The 17,004-nt window shown below is 35.7% G+C and overlaps 1 protein-coding gene across 1 annotated transcript in view; it reads left to right on the forward strand.

Moving 5' to 3' along the window:
- The window catches only part of KCNC2 (potassium voltage-gated channel, Shaw-related subfamily, member 2), a 310,429-nt gene extending 294,030 nt beyond the window's left edge, over positions 1–16,399 (forward strand). The window contains exons 3-5 of the mRNA XM_006882563.1: positions 7,858–8,785; positions 10,976–11,140; positions 16,256–16,399. Coding sequence (XP_006882625.1) covers positions 7,858–8,785; positions 10,976–11,140; positions 16,256–16,392 — 1,230 coding nt within the window. The 3' untranslated portion in view covers positions 16,393–16,399. The remainder of the gene's footprint in view (positions 1–7,857; positions 8,786–10,975; positions 11,141–16,255) is intronic.
- Positions 16,400–17,004: the final 605 nt, after the last annotated feature.

Raw genomic sequence — 17,004 nt, forward strand, 5'->3', positions numbered from 1 at the left:
GAAATTTGCATCTGTGGAAGCTCCCTGGTGTGTTCTGATATCTGTGGTCTTTAGCCCATATTCTTCTTCTAGGAATATGGGTGGATAATTTTAGTGTTTCCAAGTAAAAGATGATTCATGTTACTTAATTTCTCACCACCAGATGTGGTGTTTTAAGACTAGGTTGACCTTTCCATGACAACATAATAACTCTTTTAATGAACATAAACATAAGGTTGTAGTAGCTCTTATCAAAGTAGTAATTATATCTTGAAAGTGTAAAATATAGAGAGCAGTGAGTTCTAATGTTTGCATAGTATTTTACATGAAAGAATATTTCATCATATAGTCTTATTTTTATTTCATCTTAAATAGGCCCAGCACAATAATTTCAGATAAGCAAAATTTGCTAGATTTTTCATATACCCACAAATCCCAAGGAACTCTACTAAAAAGCAAGTGAGTCTTGTTGTTGTTGTTGTTTGGTGCTGTCAAGTGTGACTCACAGCAACTCTAAGAACAACAAATCTGAACCCTGTCCTATTCTGTGCCATCATCACACTTATGACATACTAGAGTCCATTGTAGCAGTCATCGAGTCAATCTACCTGGTCAGGGCTCCTGTTCTTCACCAATCCTCTACTTATCTGAGCATTATGTCCCTCTCCAAGAACAGCCCCTTTTAGCAACATGCCTAAAGTATGTTAGGCAAAGCCTCATCATCTTTGCCTCTAAAGAGCACTCTGTTTGCACCCTCTCCAAGACATAGTTATTTGTTCTTTTGGTAGTTCATGGGATGTTCGGTGCCATTCTGCAACACCGCAGTTCAAAGGCATCAATTCTTCTTCTGTCATCCTTATTCATTGTCCAGCTTTCAGATGCATAGCAAGTGATTAGAAAGATTATGGCCTGAATCAGAAATACTTTAATTTTCAAACTGACGTCATTACTCCTCAATAATTTGGAAAGGCCCCTAATTGTAGACTTTCCTAGTGGAAGATATCTCCTAGTAGTAAGAATATTAATTGTGTAAGTAAGATGACGTAGTTGACAGTTTCAATCTATTCCCCATCTATCAGCAAGCTGTCTGTCGGTCCAGTGGTAAAAACATTTGTTTTCTTGACATTGAGATGCAATCCATAATCCAGGCCACCAAAGTAGCAAGTTTTAGTGGCCCTTAAGAGAGCTATTGTTAGTATACAGTAAAGAGCAAAGGGGCAGCCTTTAAAGGGCCATTATTGTTCGTGCTTGAGTCATAGGCTGAGCCCTTGTCAGAACCCACAGCCAAGAGGAAAGGTCAGGAGATAGGAGTGAAGGTGAAAGTAAAAGCAGTTTTGTTAGGAGAAAGAGAAAAGTTCTCTAATAAGACATACATAAATCGAGTTGAATACGATTCACAGTGACCCAATAAAACAATAGATCTGAATCCTGTCCTATCCTGTGCCATTCTCACAATCGCTGACACACTGAAGCCCATTGCTGCAGTCAATCGCCTGGTTGAGGTCTTCCTCTTTCTCCTTCCCTTCACCTTCCCAAACATGATGTTGCTCTCCAATGAATAATATCTCCTAGCAATATACCCAAAGTATGTGAGATAAAGTTTTATTATCTTTGCTTCTATGGAGCATTCTGGCTATGTTTTCTCTAGTACATATCTTTTTGTTATTTTGACAGTCCCTGAAATATTTAGTACTCTTCTCCAACACCACATTTCAAAGGCATCAATTCTTCTGTCATCCTTATTCACTGTCCAGCTCTCAGAAGCACAGCAAGTGGTTGAAAGACCGTGGCCTGAATTAGGCATAACTTAGTCCTCAAACTAACAGCATTATTCCTTAATAATTTGGAAAGGTCCCTAACTGCAGACTTTTCCAGTGCCATACACTTCCTGATCTCCTGACTTGGTACCAAGTGTATTGATTGTGATTCCAAATAAGATAAAGTCATTGACAGTTTCAATCTTTCTCCATCTAAATAATGGTACCTTTAAAACTAATGGTGAGGTTTTCTGTTTGTTTTTTTTTTTCTTGACATGCTTAAGAAGTTTTGTTGTTGCAAGATGTCTGGTTTGTGTCAATATCCAAAACAGATTGAAAATAAATCTTGTACCTCAGACTATATATAAATATGATATAGAGAGATTATATATATATGTATATATATGTTGTTTGAACCAACAATCCTAAAGCTTACACTTTATGTACAGTATATGTATATATAGTACAGTTTATATATGTATATTTATATATATATATACAATATATATATAGTTGAGTACAGTTATATATATATATATATATATATAAACATACATACACATTTTTTTAGATAGCAATGAAGGTGTTTTTAATCATCTTCCATAAGCAATCTTACATAAATAATAAATAAATCAACGAAAAGTTCCAAGTCTGCAAAGGTGTTTTTAAATATACATATACAAATGGTTACAGACAGGGAAAATTTTAAGATGCATCTTCCATATCCACATCCTCCTGCAATTTCTGTACCATTTTTTTCTTCCAGCTGCTTTCCTTTGCCTGCAAGAGGTGCCCTGATAAGATGGATGTTTTGCTTGACTTCTTTGATATCCGAGCTTTCTGTCAATGGGGGGAGGGAGGGAGGATGAGAGAGAGAGAGAGAGAGAGAGAGAGAGATACACAGTTTGTTTGCTTCCTCATTAGGTTGTCTTTGGGAGCTGGAGTCCAGTCAAGGGGAAGTTTAAAATTTGGTTGATGATATCACATTTTTCAATTGTTTCTGGCATCACTGATTGTATGACATTACTTTGGGGACAATTTTACTGCACACGTTAGAACTATGGGTTGCTGAGATTCTCCTTATATGGTAATGGTATCTAATCCTTTGTTTTGATGGTCCTTGTATTTCATTGAACAAGAGTTTTGCCTCTCTTATTATTTGTTTTAACATTTTTTTCTTTCTCAGCCTCACCTCATTTTATTTGACTAAACTCATTTTACTTAACTCATTTTGTCCCTAACTGTACGGTTATACTATTACTCCCTCAGTCACTATGTGCCCAAATCTTCTGACCGTATATGGCAATCTACAGAAACAATTTGCCAGGACTTTCCTTCCTTAACCCTGCTAATAGAGTTTGAACAAACAATCCTAAAGCTTACAGTTGAGTCCAGCTAGTTATGTCAATTAAACACCTTAGTATTTTGGTATATCCCTTTTAAATTTGGCAGACTAAAACTTTATAAGGGAAAAGAATTGTTTTCATATGTTCTTGACATCTGGGTTTTCTAAATGATATGGTTGACAAGAAGAGGAAAGAATTTTGAGTTTTGAATATTCTTAATTATTTCCAAATAAGAGCCTCATTTCTTTGACCTCTCACTTTTTTCTCTCGAAGATGCATTTATTTAGACATTAAGAAATAGTTTTCTGGAGTTCAGTAACCCTGTTTTATCTAAAAGCACGCGGTCTTCTTTGCAAGTCTTGAGTACTAACTGCAGCAGTGCTACTCATACTTCTGAGCTTTGGTTTTCAGATATTAAATAAGAACTCTGATTTCAACTGAAGTAAATGGGTTTCAACATACTTGAATTTCATATTTGAAAGGTTGGTAAAGGATCAGAATCTGGAGTTAAATTTGTCAATCAGATGTCTCTCAGTTTGATTGATCATAGCTACTTTACATCCTGTGACCTTGAAAAAGTGACATTCCTCTTTAGCCTAATGTATCTTACTTGTAAAATGGAGTTCAGAAGTACTGTAGGAATTCAATGGTTAGCTAAATTGGTAATTGGAAGACTGTTAGTTCAAAACAACCAGTCCTCTACAATCTGTTCTCATAAAAATTACAGCCTATGAAACCATATGGCAGTTCTACTCTGATATACAGGATCAATGTGAATTTTAATAAACTCCACAGCCCAAAAAAGTATCACAGTAGTTAAGTGCTCTGCTTCTACCTAATAAGTAGTGGTTTGAAGGCACTCTACAGAAAAAACAATAGAGTGATCTATTCTCATAACAATTAAAACAAAACAAAATATATTGCCTTCCAGTAGATTCTGACCAGTAGATAGTGACACAGAGAAATCAGACTCAAAGGAGGACAGGGCAGAACTATCCAACAGGGTTTCCAAGATTGATCTTTATAAAAGACTATCAAATCTTTTCCTTATGAAATATCTGATGGGTGCAAACATATAGGTTAGAAATTAAGTTTTTAACCTCTGTGTCCACAAGGCCTCCTCTGTAAAGATTGTCATTGTTTTGTGATGTCATTAAGTCACTCCAATTCATGACAACAGAGCTGCTGCTTCTTGGAGGCAATAATTTTGAAGTTCAACTTCACATATTTTGGACATGTTGCCAGGAGAGAGCAGACCTTGGAGGAGGACATCATGCTTGGAAAGGTGGAGGGGCAGCACAAGAGAGGAAGACCCTCAATGAGATGGATTGACTCAATGCCTAGAGTAATGAGGGTATGTGTGTTAGAGACAGTGAAACTAGCTCAAGAGAGGCCAAGGTTCAGAGCTATTGTATATAAGGTCGCTATTAGTCACAGATGACTCTAAAGCACATAATAAAAACACGTACAACAGCCTAGAAAACACTATATGACAAGTTGTATTCTGTCACATAAAGGCAAGAAGTTGCGCTGCAATCCTGAAGGCACATGGTTCAAGGCCACCATCTTTTCTACAGGAGAAGGATGTGCAGTCTCCTGTGTGATGAACTGTCTCTGAAAACCTACCATAGGGTCAACTATGGGTTGGTTCCAACTCTACAGTACACAGCAACAACAAACAACAGAGCTAACAAGGGAGTTCAGGTGCTATTGTCCATAGGGAGTGCACTGCTAATCCAAAGGCCACACATCTCTGGCAGTTTACTTATCCACCAGCTGCTCAACAGGAAAAAGATGGACAATCTCTTCCTGTGCAATTTACAGCTTCAGAGAACCACTGAAGAGTCAGCTATGTGTCGAATCTGACTTCATAGCAATGAGATAGAAACACCTAATAATGACAATAGTAGTATTATGTGTATTAACACAGTCTATACTATGAGTTGATTATATATAAAGTGCTTTAAAAGTATATAAAACTAGTGAGAAATATATGTTATGTAAGTGTTCATATGTTATTGACTAAAAATCAAATAGATGATTGAATTAAAACTATAGCTTTCTAATATGTTACTATAATATTTTGAAGTCACAGTTCACTAAAAAACCCCCAACACAACAAAACAAATTAAAGAACAACTAGTACATGGACCAGCATTCTCAAATGAAGGTATATGTGTGCTCTGATCTTGCTATTTTCTACAGTTAGGTTTGAAATATTTGCCATTTTGCCAATAGTTGATCACACGGTAATGTAGTGAATAAATCTACCCCATATGTAACTCATGGGGAAGTTATTTATAATGATGAAGGAACATACATTAATATTAAAAATTATATAATTATTTCTAAGATTCTTTTTTAAATAAAATAGAAAATACCAAAAAAAACCAAGCTCAGTGTCATAGATCAGAATCAACTCACAGCTGAAAATCCATTGGGTTTCCAAGGTAGGGTTTTCCTTGGCATTTTACTGGGGAGATTTCCTGTATTTCTACCAGGATGCACTGGCCAAATAAAACTGCCAAAGAGCTGAGGTCTTTGTGTTAGCAACAACTCCCTCTGGACAAAACCATAGTTGTTGTTGCTGTAGTTGTTATATGCCATTGAGTTGTCTGCAACTCATAGTGACCCTACGTACTACAACCTTAAACCCTGCTCTATTCTGTGCCAATCTTACTGTCTCTGATATACCTACACCATTACCCCAGTCGCTGAATCAATTCATCTCATAGAGGGTCTTCCTCTACTGAACTATCCATCCACTCACCCAAGCATGATGTCCCTCTCCAAGGACTGGTCCCTCCATGCAACATGTTCAAAGTATGTCAGATGAAGCGTCCGAATCCCTGCCTCCAAGGAGCAGTCTGGCTTCACCCTTTCTAGGATGAACTTGTTTGTTCTTCTAGCAGTCCATGATATATTCAACACTCTTCTCCAGCATTACAGTTCAAAGGCGTCAATTTTCTTTCTACCATCCCTAGTCATTGTCCAGCTCTCTGATGCATAGCAAGTAATTGCAAACACCATGGCCTGGATCAGGCTTACTTTAGTCTCCAGACTGACCTGGTTGCTCTTCAGTATTTTGGAGAAGTCTCTGACAGCAGACTTTCCCGATGCAATTTGTCTTTTAATTTCCTGGTTGCTGGCACCAAGAGTATTGATTGGAGAGACAAGAAAACTAAACGGTTCACAATCTCAATCTCTTCACCATCCATCATGATGCTGCCAATTGGCCTAGTGGTGAGAATCTTTGTTTTCTTGATGTAGAGCTTAAATCCATAGGCTGCAGTCCTTGACCTTCTGCAGCAAATATTTCAAGTCCTCCTCAGTCTCAGCAAGGAGGTTTGGGTCAACTGCATAACACAGACTGTTGACAATTTTGCCTCCAATCCTGATGCCACACTTCTCCTCATAGAGCCCAGCCTCCCAGATAATCTGTTTCACATATAAGTTGAAAAGCTATGGAGATAGGACACATCCTTGACGCAAACCCTTCCCAGTGTTGAACGATGCAGAAGTTCCTTGCTATGTTCTGATGACTGCCTCCTGGTTCAAGGAAGGTTTCACATAAGCACAATCAACTGTTCTGGGATTTCCATTCTTTTCAGAGTCAGCCACAGTTTATTGTGATGCACACAGTCAAACGTCTGCATAGTCAATGAAACACAGATATTCCTCTGATAGTCTCCTCTTTGAGCCCAGATTCACCTGACGTTACCTATAATATTCCTAGTATTCCTAGTACTTCAACCTCTTCTAAACTCAGCCTGCACTTCAGGGAATTCTCTGTTCAGGTGCTATTCCAGTCGTTTTTGGATAATCTTTAGCAGAATATTGCTTGCTTGTGATATCAATGATGTTTGGTAATTTCCTCACTCTGTTGGATTACCTTTCTTAGACTTCTCTTATTTTTCACTAGAGGAAGAAAACAATTTTTCAATTGATTCTGTAATTCTATTTCTCTCTCCCCAGTCTGTTACCTACTCCTATTTGGATAAGCTTTTTTCAAATTAGACTCAAACTAATTTCAAACCCAAACTCATTGTCATAAAATCAGAATTGCCTCATAGATGAGTTTCCATGGTTTTCCCAGGCTATAAATCACATGGAAAGGAATTGATAATTTTTTACCTGCAGTGATGCTGATGAATCCAAAGTAGCCTTTGTATTAGTGGTGTAATTCCTTAGAGACTACATCACCATGGTGATAAATCTCTTGAAATTTTTTTCTATATTCATACTTCATTATATCTAAAAGCATTTTATTTATAAATATAAGCACATTAAATGTCTACTGTGTACAATCTATGTAGAAGAATATCAAATTTCCTTCATTGTAAAATGCATTTTATATATTGATGAATATAAAACAATCTAGTTTGTGAAGAATTCTAAGTTATAAATAAAACCATTTATATCTCTTTCTCTTAAATATTATCTTTTGGTAATTTTTATTTTCTCTTCACAGGTATATTTTCTTGAAAAAATATTGAAGACTTTTTTTCCAAAATAAAGATAACTTATATTAATTTATATAAGTTGGAGAAAATAATTTGGAACATGTTACATCTCTAACTGTAATTAATGTTACATACACAAGTCTTATTTATACAACTCTTTCTCCTATTTGAGTAACAACTCAAATGAAAACTCCATGCATGTTTCTTTTATTATCTTTGCTGTCTACAGAGATCCATGTTCTTAGGTTTAGTTAAAGCATACTGTATTCAAATCACTGTCTATTCGTTGTTTTTGTTCTTTTTTCCCTACAGTTTATTGCTTTTGCTTCTTTATTCTTCATCCTGGTTTCAATCACAACCTTTTGCCTGGAAACACATGAAGCTTTCAACATTGTTAGAAACAAGACAGAACCAGTCTTCAACAGCACAAGTGTCATTCTGCAGTATGAAATAGAAACGGATCCTGCCTTGACGTATGTAGAAGGAGTATGTGTGGTGTGGTTTACTTTTGAATTTTTAGTCCGCATTGTTTTCTCCCCCAATAAACTTGAATTCGTCAAAAACCTCTTGAATATCATTGACTTTGTGGCCATCCTACCCTTCTACTTAGAGGTGGGACTCAGTGGTCTCTCGTCCAAAGCTGCTAAAGATGTCCTCGGCTTCCTCAGGGTGGTAAGGTTTGTGAGGATCCTGAGAATCTTCAAGCTCACCCGCCATTTTGTAGGCCTGAGGGTGCTTGGACACACTCTTCGTGCTAGTACTAATGAATTTTTGCTGCTGATAATCTTCCTGGCTCTAGGAGTTTTGATATTTGCCACTATGATCTACTACGCTGAGAGAGTAGGAGCTCAACCTAATGATCCTTCAGCTAGTGAGCACACACAGTTCAAAAACATTCCCATTGGGTTCTGGTGGGCTGTAGTGACCATGACTACCTTAGGCTATGGGGATATGTACCCCCAAACGTGGTCAGGGATGCTGGTTGGAGCCCTTTGTGCTCTGGCTGGAGTGCTGACCATAGCCATGCCAGTGCCTGTGATCGTGAACAATTTTGGAATGTACTACTCCTTGGCAATGGCGAAGCAGAAACTTCCAAGGAAAAGAAAGAAGCACATTCCTCCTGCGCCTCAGGCAAGCTCACCGACCTTTTGTAAGACAGAGTTAAATATGGCCTGCAATAGCACGCAGAGTGACATGTGTTTAGGCAAAGACAATCTACTTCTGGAACGTAATCGATCAGGTAAGGCCCGATTTCAAGTGCATGCTGTTAAATACTTTATAGACCAGTATCCTGGGTGGAAGGCAGCCATTCTTATTTTCTGCAAATGTTCATGACTTCTCAGCCCTACCCTACCCCTTCACTAAACATTCATGCATGTGTCAGGCTTTTAGATTACTAAGTTAGAGCATTTCTAAATGAACTTCAAATAGAAATCTGCATAGCTGGTCTATAGAGTTTTCCTGCTTTAACGGGAATGCCTTTTGCTGATGGTGACAATATTTTCTTTTGCCTGTTTGTTGCTTTTGTGCCAATGTTTTGTTTTCCTGCATGATGTGATGGTATAATATCGGTCATCTTCCACCTTTCATCTTCAAATTGTTGATCTTCATATTGTTTGAATTGGTGTGTTTGTCTCAGTTTTACCTCTGCCACATGGTAGTGTACATCTCAATATAATTCACAAGAAGCAGTTGTTTAAGAAGACTAGATATTTTCATTGCAAAAGCTTAAAGACCAAAGAGGTAATATGGAAGAAAGATCTTTTAATAATAAAACTCTTTCCTAGGAATATTTTGGAGGATTCGCTAAATTGTCACATTTATAGTCTGGACATCTCAATATAAGCTCTTTGGTGAGGCAAGATGACTTGTAATATAACTCACTCACTCACCGTTAGTCAAGGTATACATTTGTATAACCACCGGAAAAGTTACTCCTCTGTGAATTTCCTTTTATTATGCACTATGCATTGGGCTATGCCTACTCTTAGAACAAAATTGTGGATGATTTACCACCAGAAGAACCAATTCTATTGCCACATATTATTTTTAATTGACTGACTATAAGTTGGTATTTAGTTTGCCAAAGACACAGTCATCTGTAGTCTGTTATGTCTGATACAGATGAAATATTTTGCATACTAAACAGTTTAATTAACTTCCCGTCTCGTTTGAAAGTTTAAGGCATATATAGCCCCTGAAACTTAAATATATTTGATCTTTTTTCTTTTGTAGAAAATTTACCTCTGACAATCCTAGAATAACAAGTTATCCCAATCAGACATAATACCAATTAAATAAAACAAACAACAAAGACAAGTGACACTTTTATAGCTTCCTCTTTAACTTCTAGACATTTTTTATGGGATAAATAAAAAAATAAAACAATAAATTGAGATTACTTTAAACTCTTACATAAGCACTTTGTTCACAGCCCTTATAGTCACTTAGTAGATGGTTCCGCAGTCTTCCCAAATAAGTATTTGAAAACTAATATTCCAAGAGTGTCTTTAAGAAAGATGGCTTTTAGGTGGCATTGCTATCCTCACAGGATGGATATGCAAAACATTCTTGAAGAGTGTAGAAACAGAAAACAATCTCTTCTAGGACATCATTGTTTTCACAGGTTAGAAAATATGAAGGTATGTTCCAAAAGTCTTTCGCTAGCATCAAGAAGGGAACAGTACCTTCAAGGGCATGTTGGAAGATTGATTGGACTTCATTTTTAAGCCCAAAATGTTTTGTTTTGGTTTTTGGTTTTGGTTTTTTTTGGTTTTTTTCCCTTAAAAATAGAGTACTTGACATGAAATTTGTTTGGTTTGGAATTACACTGATTAAGATTTCTTCAGAGACATTTTAGCTTAGAAAAGAATAAAAACATTTATTGTAAAAAGACTATAAAGACATATCCTTGACTAAGAGTGTACTCTTATATATACCGCTCCCTGTCTTAAAAAGTCATTGTTCATGCTAATGAGACATGCCAATCATAGTAAGACTAAATTATCACAAATGAAATCTTTTATCTGTGCTTAATTTAGTTTTAAATAGCACACCTCTTCTGAGTTCATGTTGTTGTTATATGCCTTCAAGTCAACTGTGGCTCATAGACTCTATGAACAGCGTATCTGACCATTATCCAATCTTGGCCCAGGTCATGTTAGTTGTGTAAAAACAAATTTCTTACGATATAAAGTTCAATATTGAGTTAAAATTTCCCCCAAAATAGTCTTTCCCTTTTACATATATTTCCATTTTGGTCTGCCTAAAATTTTATGAGCGATGACATTTCTTTCTCTTCCTTAATTGTGATGTGATGACTGTGTTTTGTATATGGAGTGACTGGACTATGGGCATTCGTGTAAACTCTTTGTACTGTCTCATTTCCTCATCCGTCACTGTCTGTCCATGGGCATGGTGCTGTGACCAGTGTTATCAGGTGACGACAGTACAGGAAGTGAGCCGCCGTTATCACCCCCAGAACGGCTCCCCATCAGACGCTCTAGTACCAGAGACAAAAACAGAAGAGGGGAAACATGTTTCCTACTGACAACAGGTGATTACACGTGTGCTTCTGATGGAGGGATCAGGAAAGGTAGGCATGCATTTAATGAGATTGCCACGGGTGACTTAGAAATTGCTGCAGATATCCAGAATGCTCTAAAATGCTCAATCATCATTTTCTAGGAGATACTGCAAATAGTGCTCTTTTCTCTGTCCATGGTATCTTCTCCAATTATAAACACTTCTAAATACATATCATCATAACCTACTTGACTGTTTTATTTCAAACATTTCATTATTTTTTTACATTTTTGTTGTTGTTTGCTTATTTCTGTTTTAGTTGCTATTTTTGTATAGGCAGAAATGGAATGTTTGTTTGCAAGTGAAATTCTCACCCATTTATTTTCATATAATATACTCAGAAGTTTTCAGAGATTATCTTTTTTCTCCTATCACTGTTAAATCTCTAGTAATCATTGATTGGCTCTCTGCATATATTTGATGAGTAATGATTATACAACAATTTCTTTTTTTTTCAAACTGTAGAAGTCAACATGTTCTAATTAGGTCTCTTATTCAATACTTGAGAAATCCATGCCAGTGGTTTATTTGTGTGTCATGAATCTTGCAAAGGTGCAAGGTCCTTAGTCATAGATAGTAGTACACCTAATCACTTGAGTGATTTGCTTATATAATCACAAATCAGAATTTCTCTTCAATATACTTTGCTAAGTGCCAGAAAAATAGAGAAGGTTCATAAATATTTGTTGACTGAATACATTTTGCTGGGCAGGCATTTATGGCACATAAAAAAAACAAAAAACAAAACACTGAAACTTCACTCCATCAGGTGATTCTTTTTCCATTCAAACCAAGATTGTACCACCACTGTCGATTACTATTTCTGAAGTTTGTTTTTGTTTTGGCAGACTTCTTCAGACTTCAAGGCAATTGCATGTCCCCTTTCCCTAAAAAAAGTTTTATAATAATTATAACCTACCTTCATCAAAATGCTGGCACATTCTTAGATTAACCCTCTTTTAACAATTCCAGTTGCTTTTAACAATTTCCAGTCATAATTATTTTCTCAATTTACTAACAGAATCATTCTTATATTTGGCTACATTCAAATAAAAACCTACCTCAATGATTTTATACAAATGCAATTGCATTTTTTAAATGTGTTACTTGCATAATACTGTAGTTTTTCCTTCTTGAGCTCTTCACATTTTAAGCCGAAATAATCAGTAATGCCTTTAAAAAAAAAAGAAAACAAACAATGCAGTATCCATGTTGTGATTATTTGTTTTCATCTTTATATTGTCTTTCTTTGCCTCCATAACTTTGAGTTTTCAGAGAGAAAAAGTTTCTTCTTTACCCCTTAGTACTTTAAACACTTCTTTGTTTCAATTAGTTCCATTTTCTTTGCTTTAAGTTATATTTTCAATCATCTAAAGTGTTTGTTAGTTTATCTTTCAATATTATGTGTTTACAGAAAAAATGAAATATTTGTTATGATAGTAAGCCTTACCTTATGCTTTGACTAAAATATATGTTCATGCATTATTTGATTATGATAATTGTTATCCAAAAGCTACAGAGGTCTAAATGTATCGGACATTTTAACTTACTATTTATCTATATACTTGTATATATGTATGTATGTTGTGTAGTTAAATTTGCATTGTTTTAGGCACCATTGAATAATGTATCACATATAATGTTTATACTATGCAATGTGTTTAAGGAACTAATTTAATTTTCTTCTATGATAGAGAATATTTTGAATTGTTAAACTTCCAAATGAAATAATAAATGAAGAGACTTTGTAAATTGTCAAGCACTAGGTTACTACATAACTTTACCATAAAACTGCAGTTTCATGAGCAAAGCAATTAAGAAGATTTAGTTGCGTGTAGAATTTACACATGCAATCTCATGTCACAAATACAAATTCATTTTATCAGTGAATATATATTTGAAATTTGATTGCTAAGGTTTTATTATTTGTCATTTCTTGCTGTAGTAAAATTCTTTTTCATTCTTGTTTAATTATTTTGCAACTACATGTTATTTTCTTTCTAGGTGGCAATAATTCTGGCTAACTTCACTTAAACATTTTAATGTGTTACCTTGTCATATCTGTCAGAAATTCACTAATTTCTATTTCATTTTATGCTGTTTAGAGATTTCTGTATGACTCAAATGTAAACATTTGTTTCCCATATGATACTTTCATTTCTTTTTATAATTTTCATTTTTCATATTTCTAAACATTTACCCTATAGGTTTCTAGAGGTCTCCTAGGGAGTGTAGAGACTATGGGAGAAGAAGGAAATTTTTATGATGATCTGTAGGGAGCTCTAATGGCCTATTGGTAAGAAATTACACTGCAATCTCAAGGGCAAATTCACCAGCTGCTCCATAGAAGAAGAATGAACAAACTCCTCCTGTGTGATTCACTGCCTCTGAAAACTCGCTGGAGGGTTGACAATGGGTCAGTTCCAACTTGACAGTACTCAACAACACGACAGCATAGGTAACAAGGATCAAATTGACTCATGTATATTCACTAATTTGCCGTTAATCCATAGTGTGCCTTCGATCAATCTTTGTACTCGCTTATATTCTTAAATTTCAAACATCTACTGCCAAGGTAAATTACTTTTCTACAGTACCCAAAGTTTCGTTGTCAGTCAATTTAGAGCACTAATAATTAGTGCTGTAGGTACATGTAACTTAGCTAACCTCATTACTATAGAGTCAGAATTGACTTACATCTGAGCTTTGGACAGATCTTTAGACAGTATATATTGCATGGGAGGAGATTGTCTGTCTTTCTCCCCAGGAGCAGCAGATGAATGCAAACTGAATGCCTGTGCACAGCTCCTTACTCACACATATAAATTCCCTCAAAAATTAAAATGCACTCCCATAGCTCAATTCCAACTCATGGTGACCCTTCACTGAGTTTCCAAGTCTATAACACTTTGCATGAAGAGACTGCCATTGCATTTCCCTCCAAGTACCTGGTGGGTTTGGACTGCCACCCTTTTGTTAAGCAGCCTACTCTCCATACATGCCATGCTATCAGGCCTCCTTTTGCAGGTGCTTCAGGGGGCCTGGACTTTTTGAAGGCATTATCTTTTCCATCATCCATTATAGTAAGATGAAGTATATGCCACTTCCTACGCATTATAGCTCAGAATACTAACAAGACATATTGGGAGATAATACTCCATTAGCAGAGATTATATCCTGGAGAATTTGTTGAGTTAATGAGAGGAATAAATCACCATTTATAATATAAAATCAGATAACCTGATGGCTTTCAGTTTATGTGTACATATGTTGGGACGGAATGTACATCATGGGCATTCTGTTACTAACTCAAACCGAACCCACTGCCATTCTATGGAGCTAATTCTGACTCTTGCAAGCCATCTATGAGCCTTCTAACGCTGTAGATCTTCACAAGAGAATTTAGCAGCCCCAGCACGTAACATCCTATACCACCAGGACTCTTTATTCTGTTACTTGTTTCTTTCATATTCCAAGACAAATCTGACTTATAGTCCATCCTATTGTCACGTAAAATCAGCTGTAGAATATGATCCAGAACCAAGGCTAACATGAACTTTATGCTACTCTCTCCCAAATTTACTCAATTAGTAATTGTTAGGGACAGAGTCAACTACTGTCCCTAAAAGAAAAAAGAAAAAGAAAAAAGGAAAAAAATAACCTCTGAGACTGTCTGTGGCTCACAGGCAAAGAAATTCTAAGAAAATAAAAGTGATTGACTAAAGGAAAGGTGATAGATATTAACACAATTATTCTCCAGAGTGAAATATAGAATATGACTCTTGGCCCTTAAAAAGGAAATAATCATATGAATAACTTGTTATTTTCTGGTGAAAAGAGTAGTAAAAATAGAATATGGAAATTGTATCTTTATCAATATAAAATATGCACAACTGTTTTTACACAAATAGATTTTTATTTTCTTGCCCTTTGAAACCTTTATAGTGGAACTGTCAGAATGCAACCCTTTGTTTTCAAAGCTTCCTCCCCAGTTAATAGTTGCCCTGTTAAAACAGTTTGACTTCTAGCTATAGTGTACTAATCTTATTTAACTGTTCCTAAAATTTAAAATTAAAAAATAATATCATGTATGAGTTCTTTCAAAGATAACTTTGATAGATGATGCTTGGATAGCTAAGGAAATCTCGAGCAAAAATTCCTAAGAAGGATCTTTTTAATATTTAATCTCATAACTATCATGAATGAATAATTAGAATGAAAGACTAAAATTAATATGTGAATTAAGACAAAATTGTTATTAATTACTTGGTGGTGGATCTGAGGACTGTGAAATCAAATATTATGTATTCACACTTTCTCATTGCTACTGCGTGAGAACTTGGCACAACAGTGAGTTTAAAAGGCTGTAAATTTCCAGAAATTACATCACTCACTTTTCTCTTGTGGTGCTACTGGTGGAGTCAGACCACCAGAGATGCTTATCCTTTGAAGAAACATCATGTAATTAATTAATCAAGCTTAATTTCACCAAAATTATAACTCAGTTTATATTTCATTAATTTTATTTTTCCTTCTTTGCTTTTTCAACCTAAGAGGTTAGAAATGGACATTTCATTGTACATTAACAGAATAATTGCATCAGATGCCATTTTTAAGAACCATCTTTTCACTGCATAAAGCCAAGAGATTAAATGCACTGGAAAAAAGTATTTGCTGCTTGAAATTAGGCACAATTAATTTAGTAAATAACAAAAAGTGACATGATTTATATCTTTATATTTGTAACATATCCTGAACTTAAAAAAAACCCCCAAAAAACAAAACCTTAGCCAAACCTGTATCTTACTTAAATTGCTTTGCCTTGTTTTTCAAAAAGAGTTTTAGAATCCTAGATGTCAAAATTGAATTGCGCTAATAGTAATCTGAGATAGAATAGATTTAGAAGCATAAAAGTGATAGTTTATGTAGCTAGTTTAAGCTTTTTGAATGGCAGAAACAGGAAGCTTCATATTTTTTAGAGTTATAAATTGTCTTTCTATTGAATTCTTTGTAAACAAATTCTTCGAGTCAAAAATAGCACTTTTGATTATCCTGCCTAGTATTGTTTACTTGTGTCTGTTTTCTGGATGAATTCAACTGATATCTGTGCATTTTTTCATGAAAGGATATGAAAAGTCCCGAAGCTTAAACAACATAGCTGGCCTGGCAGGCAATGCTCTGCGGCTTTCTCCAGTGACATCACCTTACAACTCTCCATGTCCTCTGAGGCGTTCTCGATCTCCCATTCCATCTATCTTGTAAACCCAACTGCATCAGACGGCTAAATTGTATTAATTCAAGTACAGTTTACCCCATAATGGGATTAAGTAAAAATAATATTACTCCAGGCTCCCATAATAAAATATAAATCTTGCATGATACTACAATTTGGAGTCAGAAATGCCACTTGGGTAGCTAACGGATCTTATTATGGCTTTAAAGATTATTTAAAGTAGTGCTACTACTTCTCCATACTAATTGCCCTGATCTCTTTTTGCAATAAAATGACAGATAGTGTCAATATTGGCCAGTACACCAATCCATAAATACATCTTCAGGGAGATATATTTAAAACCATGTGCTTCCAAATGCCCGCCACTCCATTGGACTCCATTCCTGTGACTCTAACTCATTCGGAAGATGTCTGGGATTGTACCTTGATAACACACAATATGACTGTGGTCAACTCATTTGCATGGATCGTCTTGTCTCTATCACCTGAGAGCGATGCAGCAGAGTCTGGGGACCATGAATGGCTCAGGATATGTATATATATTTGCAGTGAACTCTCCTGCAGACAAGAAAGTACTGGTCGATTGATCAGCATGTCGACTTGTGGAGGGGGGAAGGGCGATTTTTCTCCTTGTTTGAATT

The sequence above is a fragment of the Elephantulus edwardii genome, unplaced genomic scaffold (assembly GCF_000299155.1).
Source record: "Elephantulus edwardii isolate Elephantulus edwardi_28Jun2011 unplaced genomic scaffold, EleEdw1.0 scaffold00021, whole genome shotgun sequence".
NCBI classification, from domain to species: domain Eukaryota; kingdom Metazoa; phylum Chordata; class Mammalia; order Macroscelidea; family Macroscelididae; genus Elephantulus; species Elephantulus edwardii.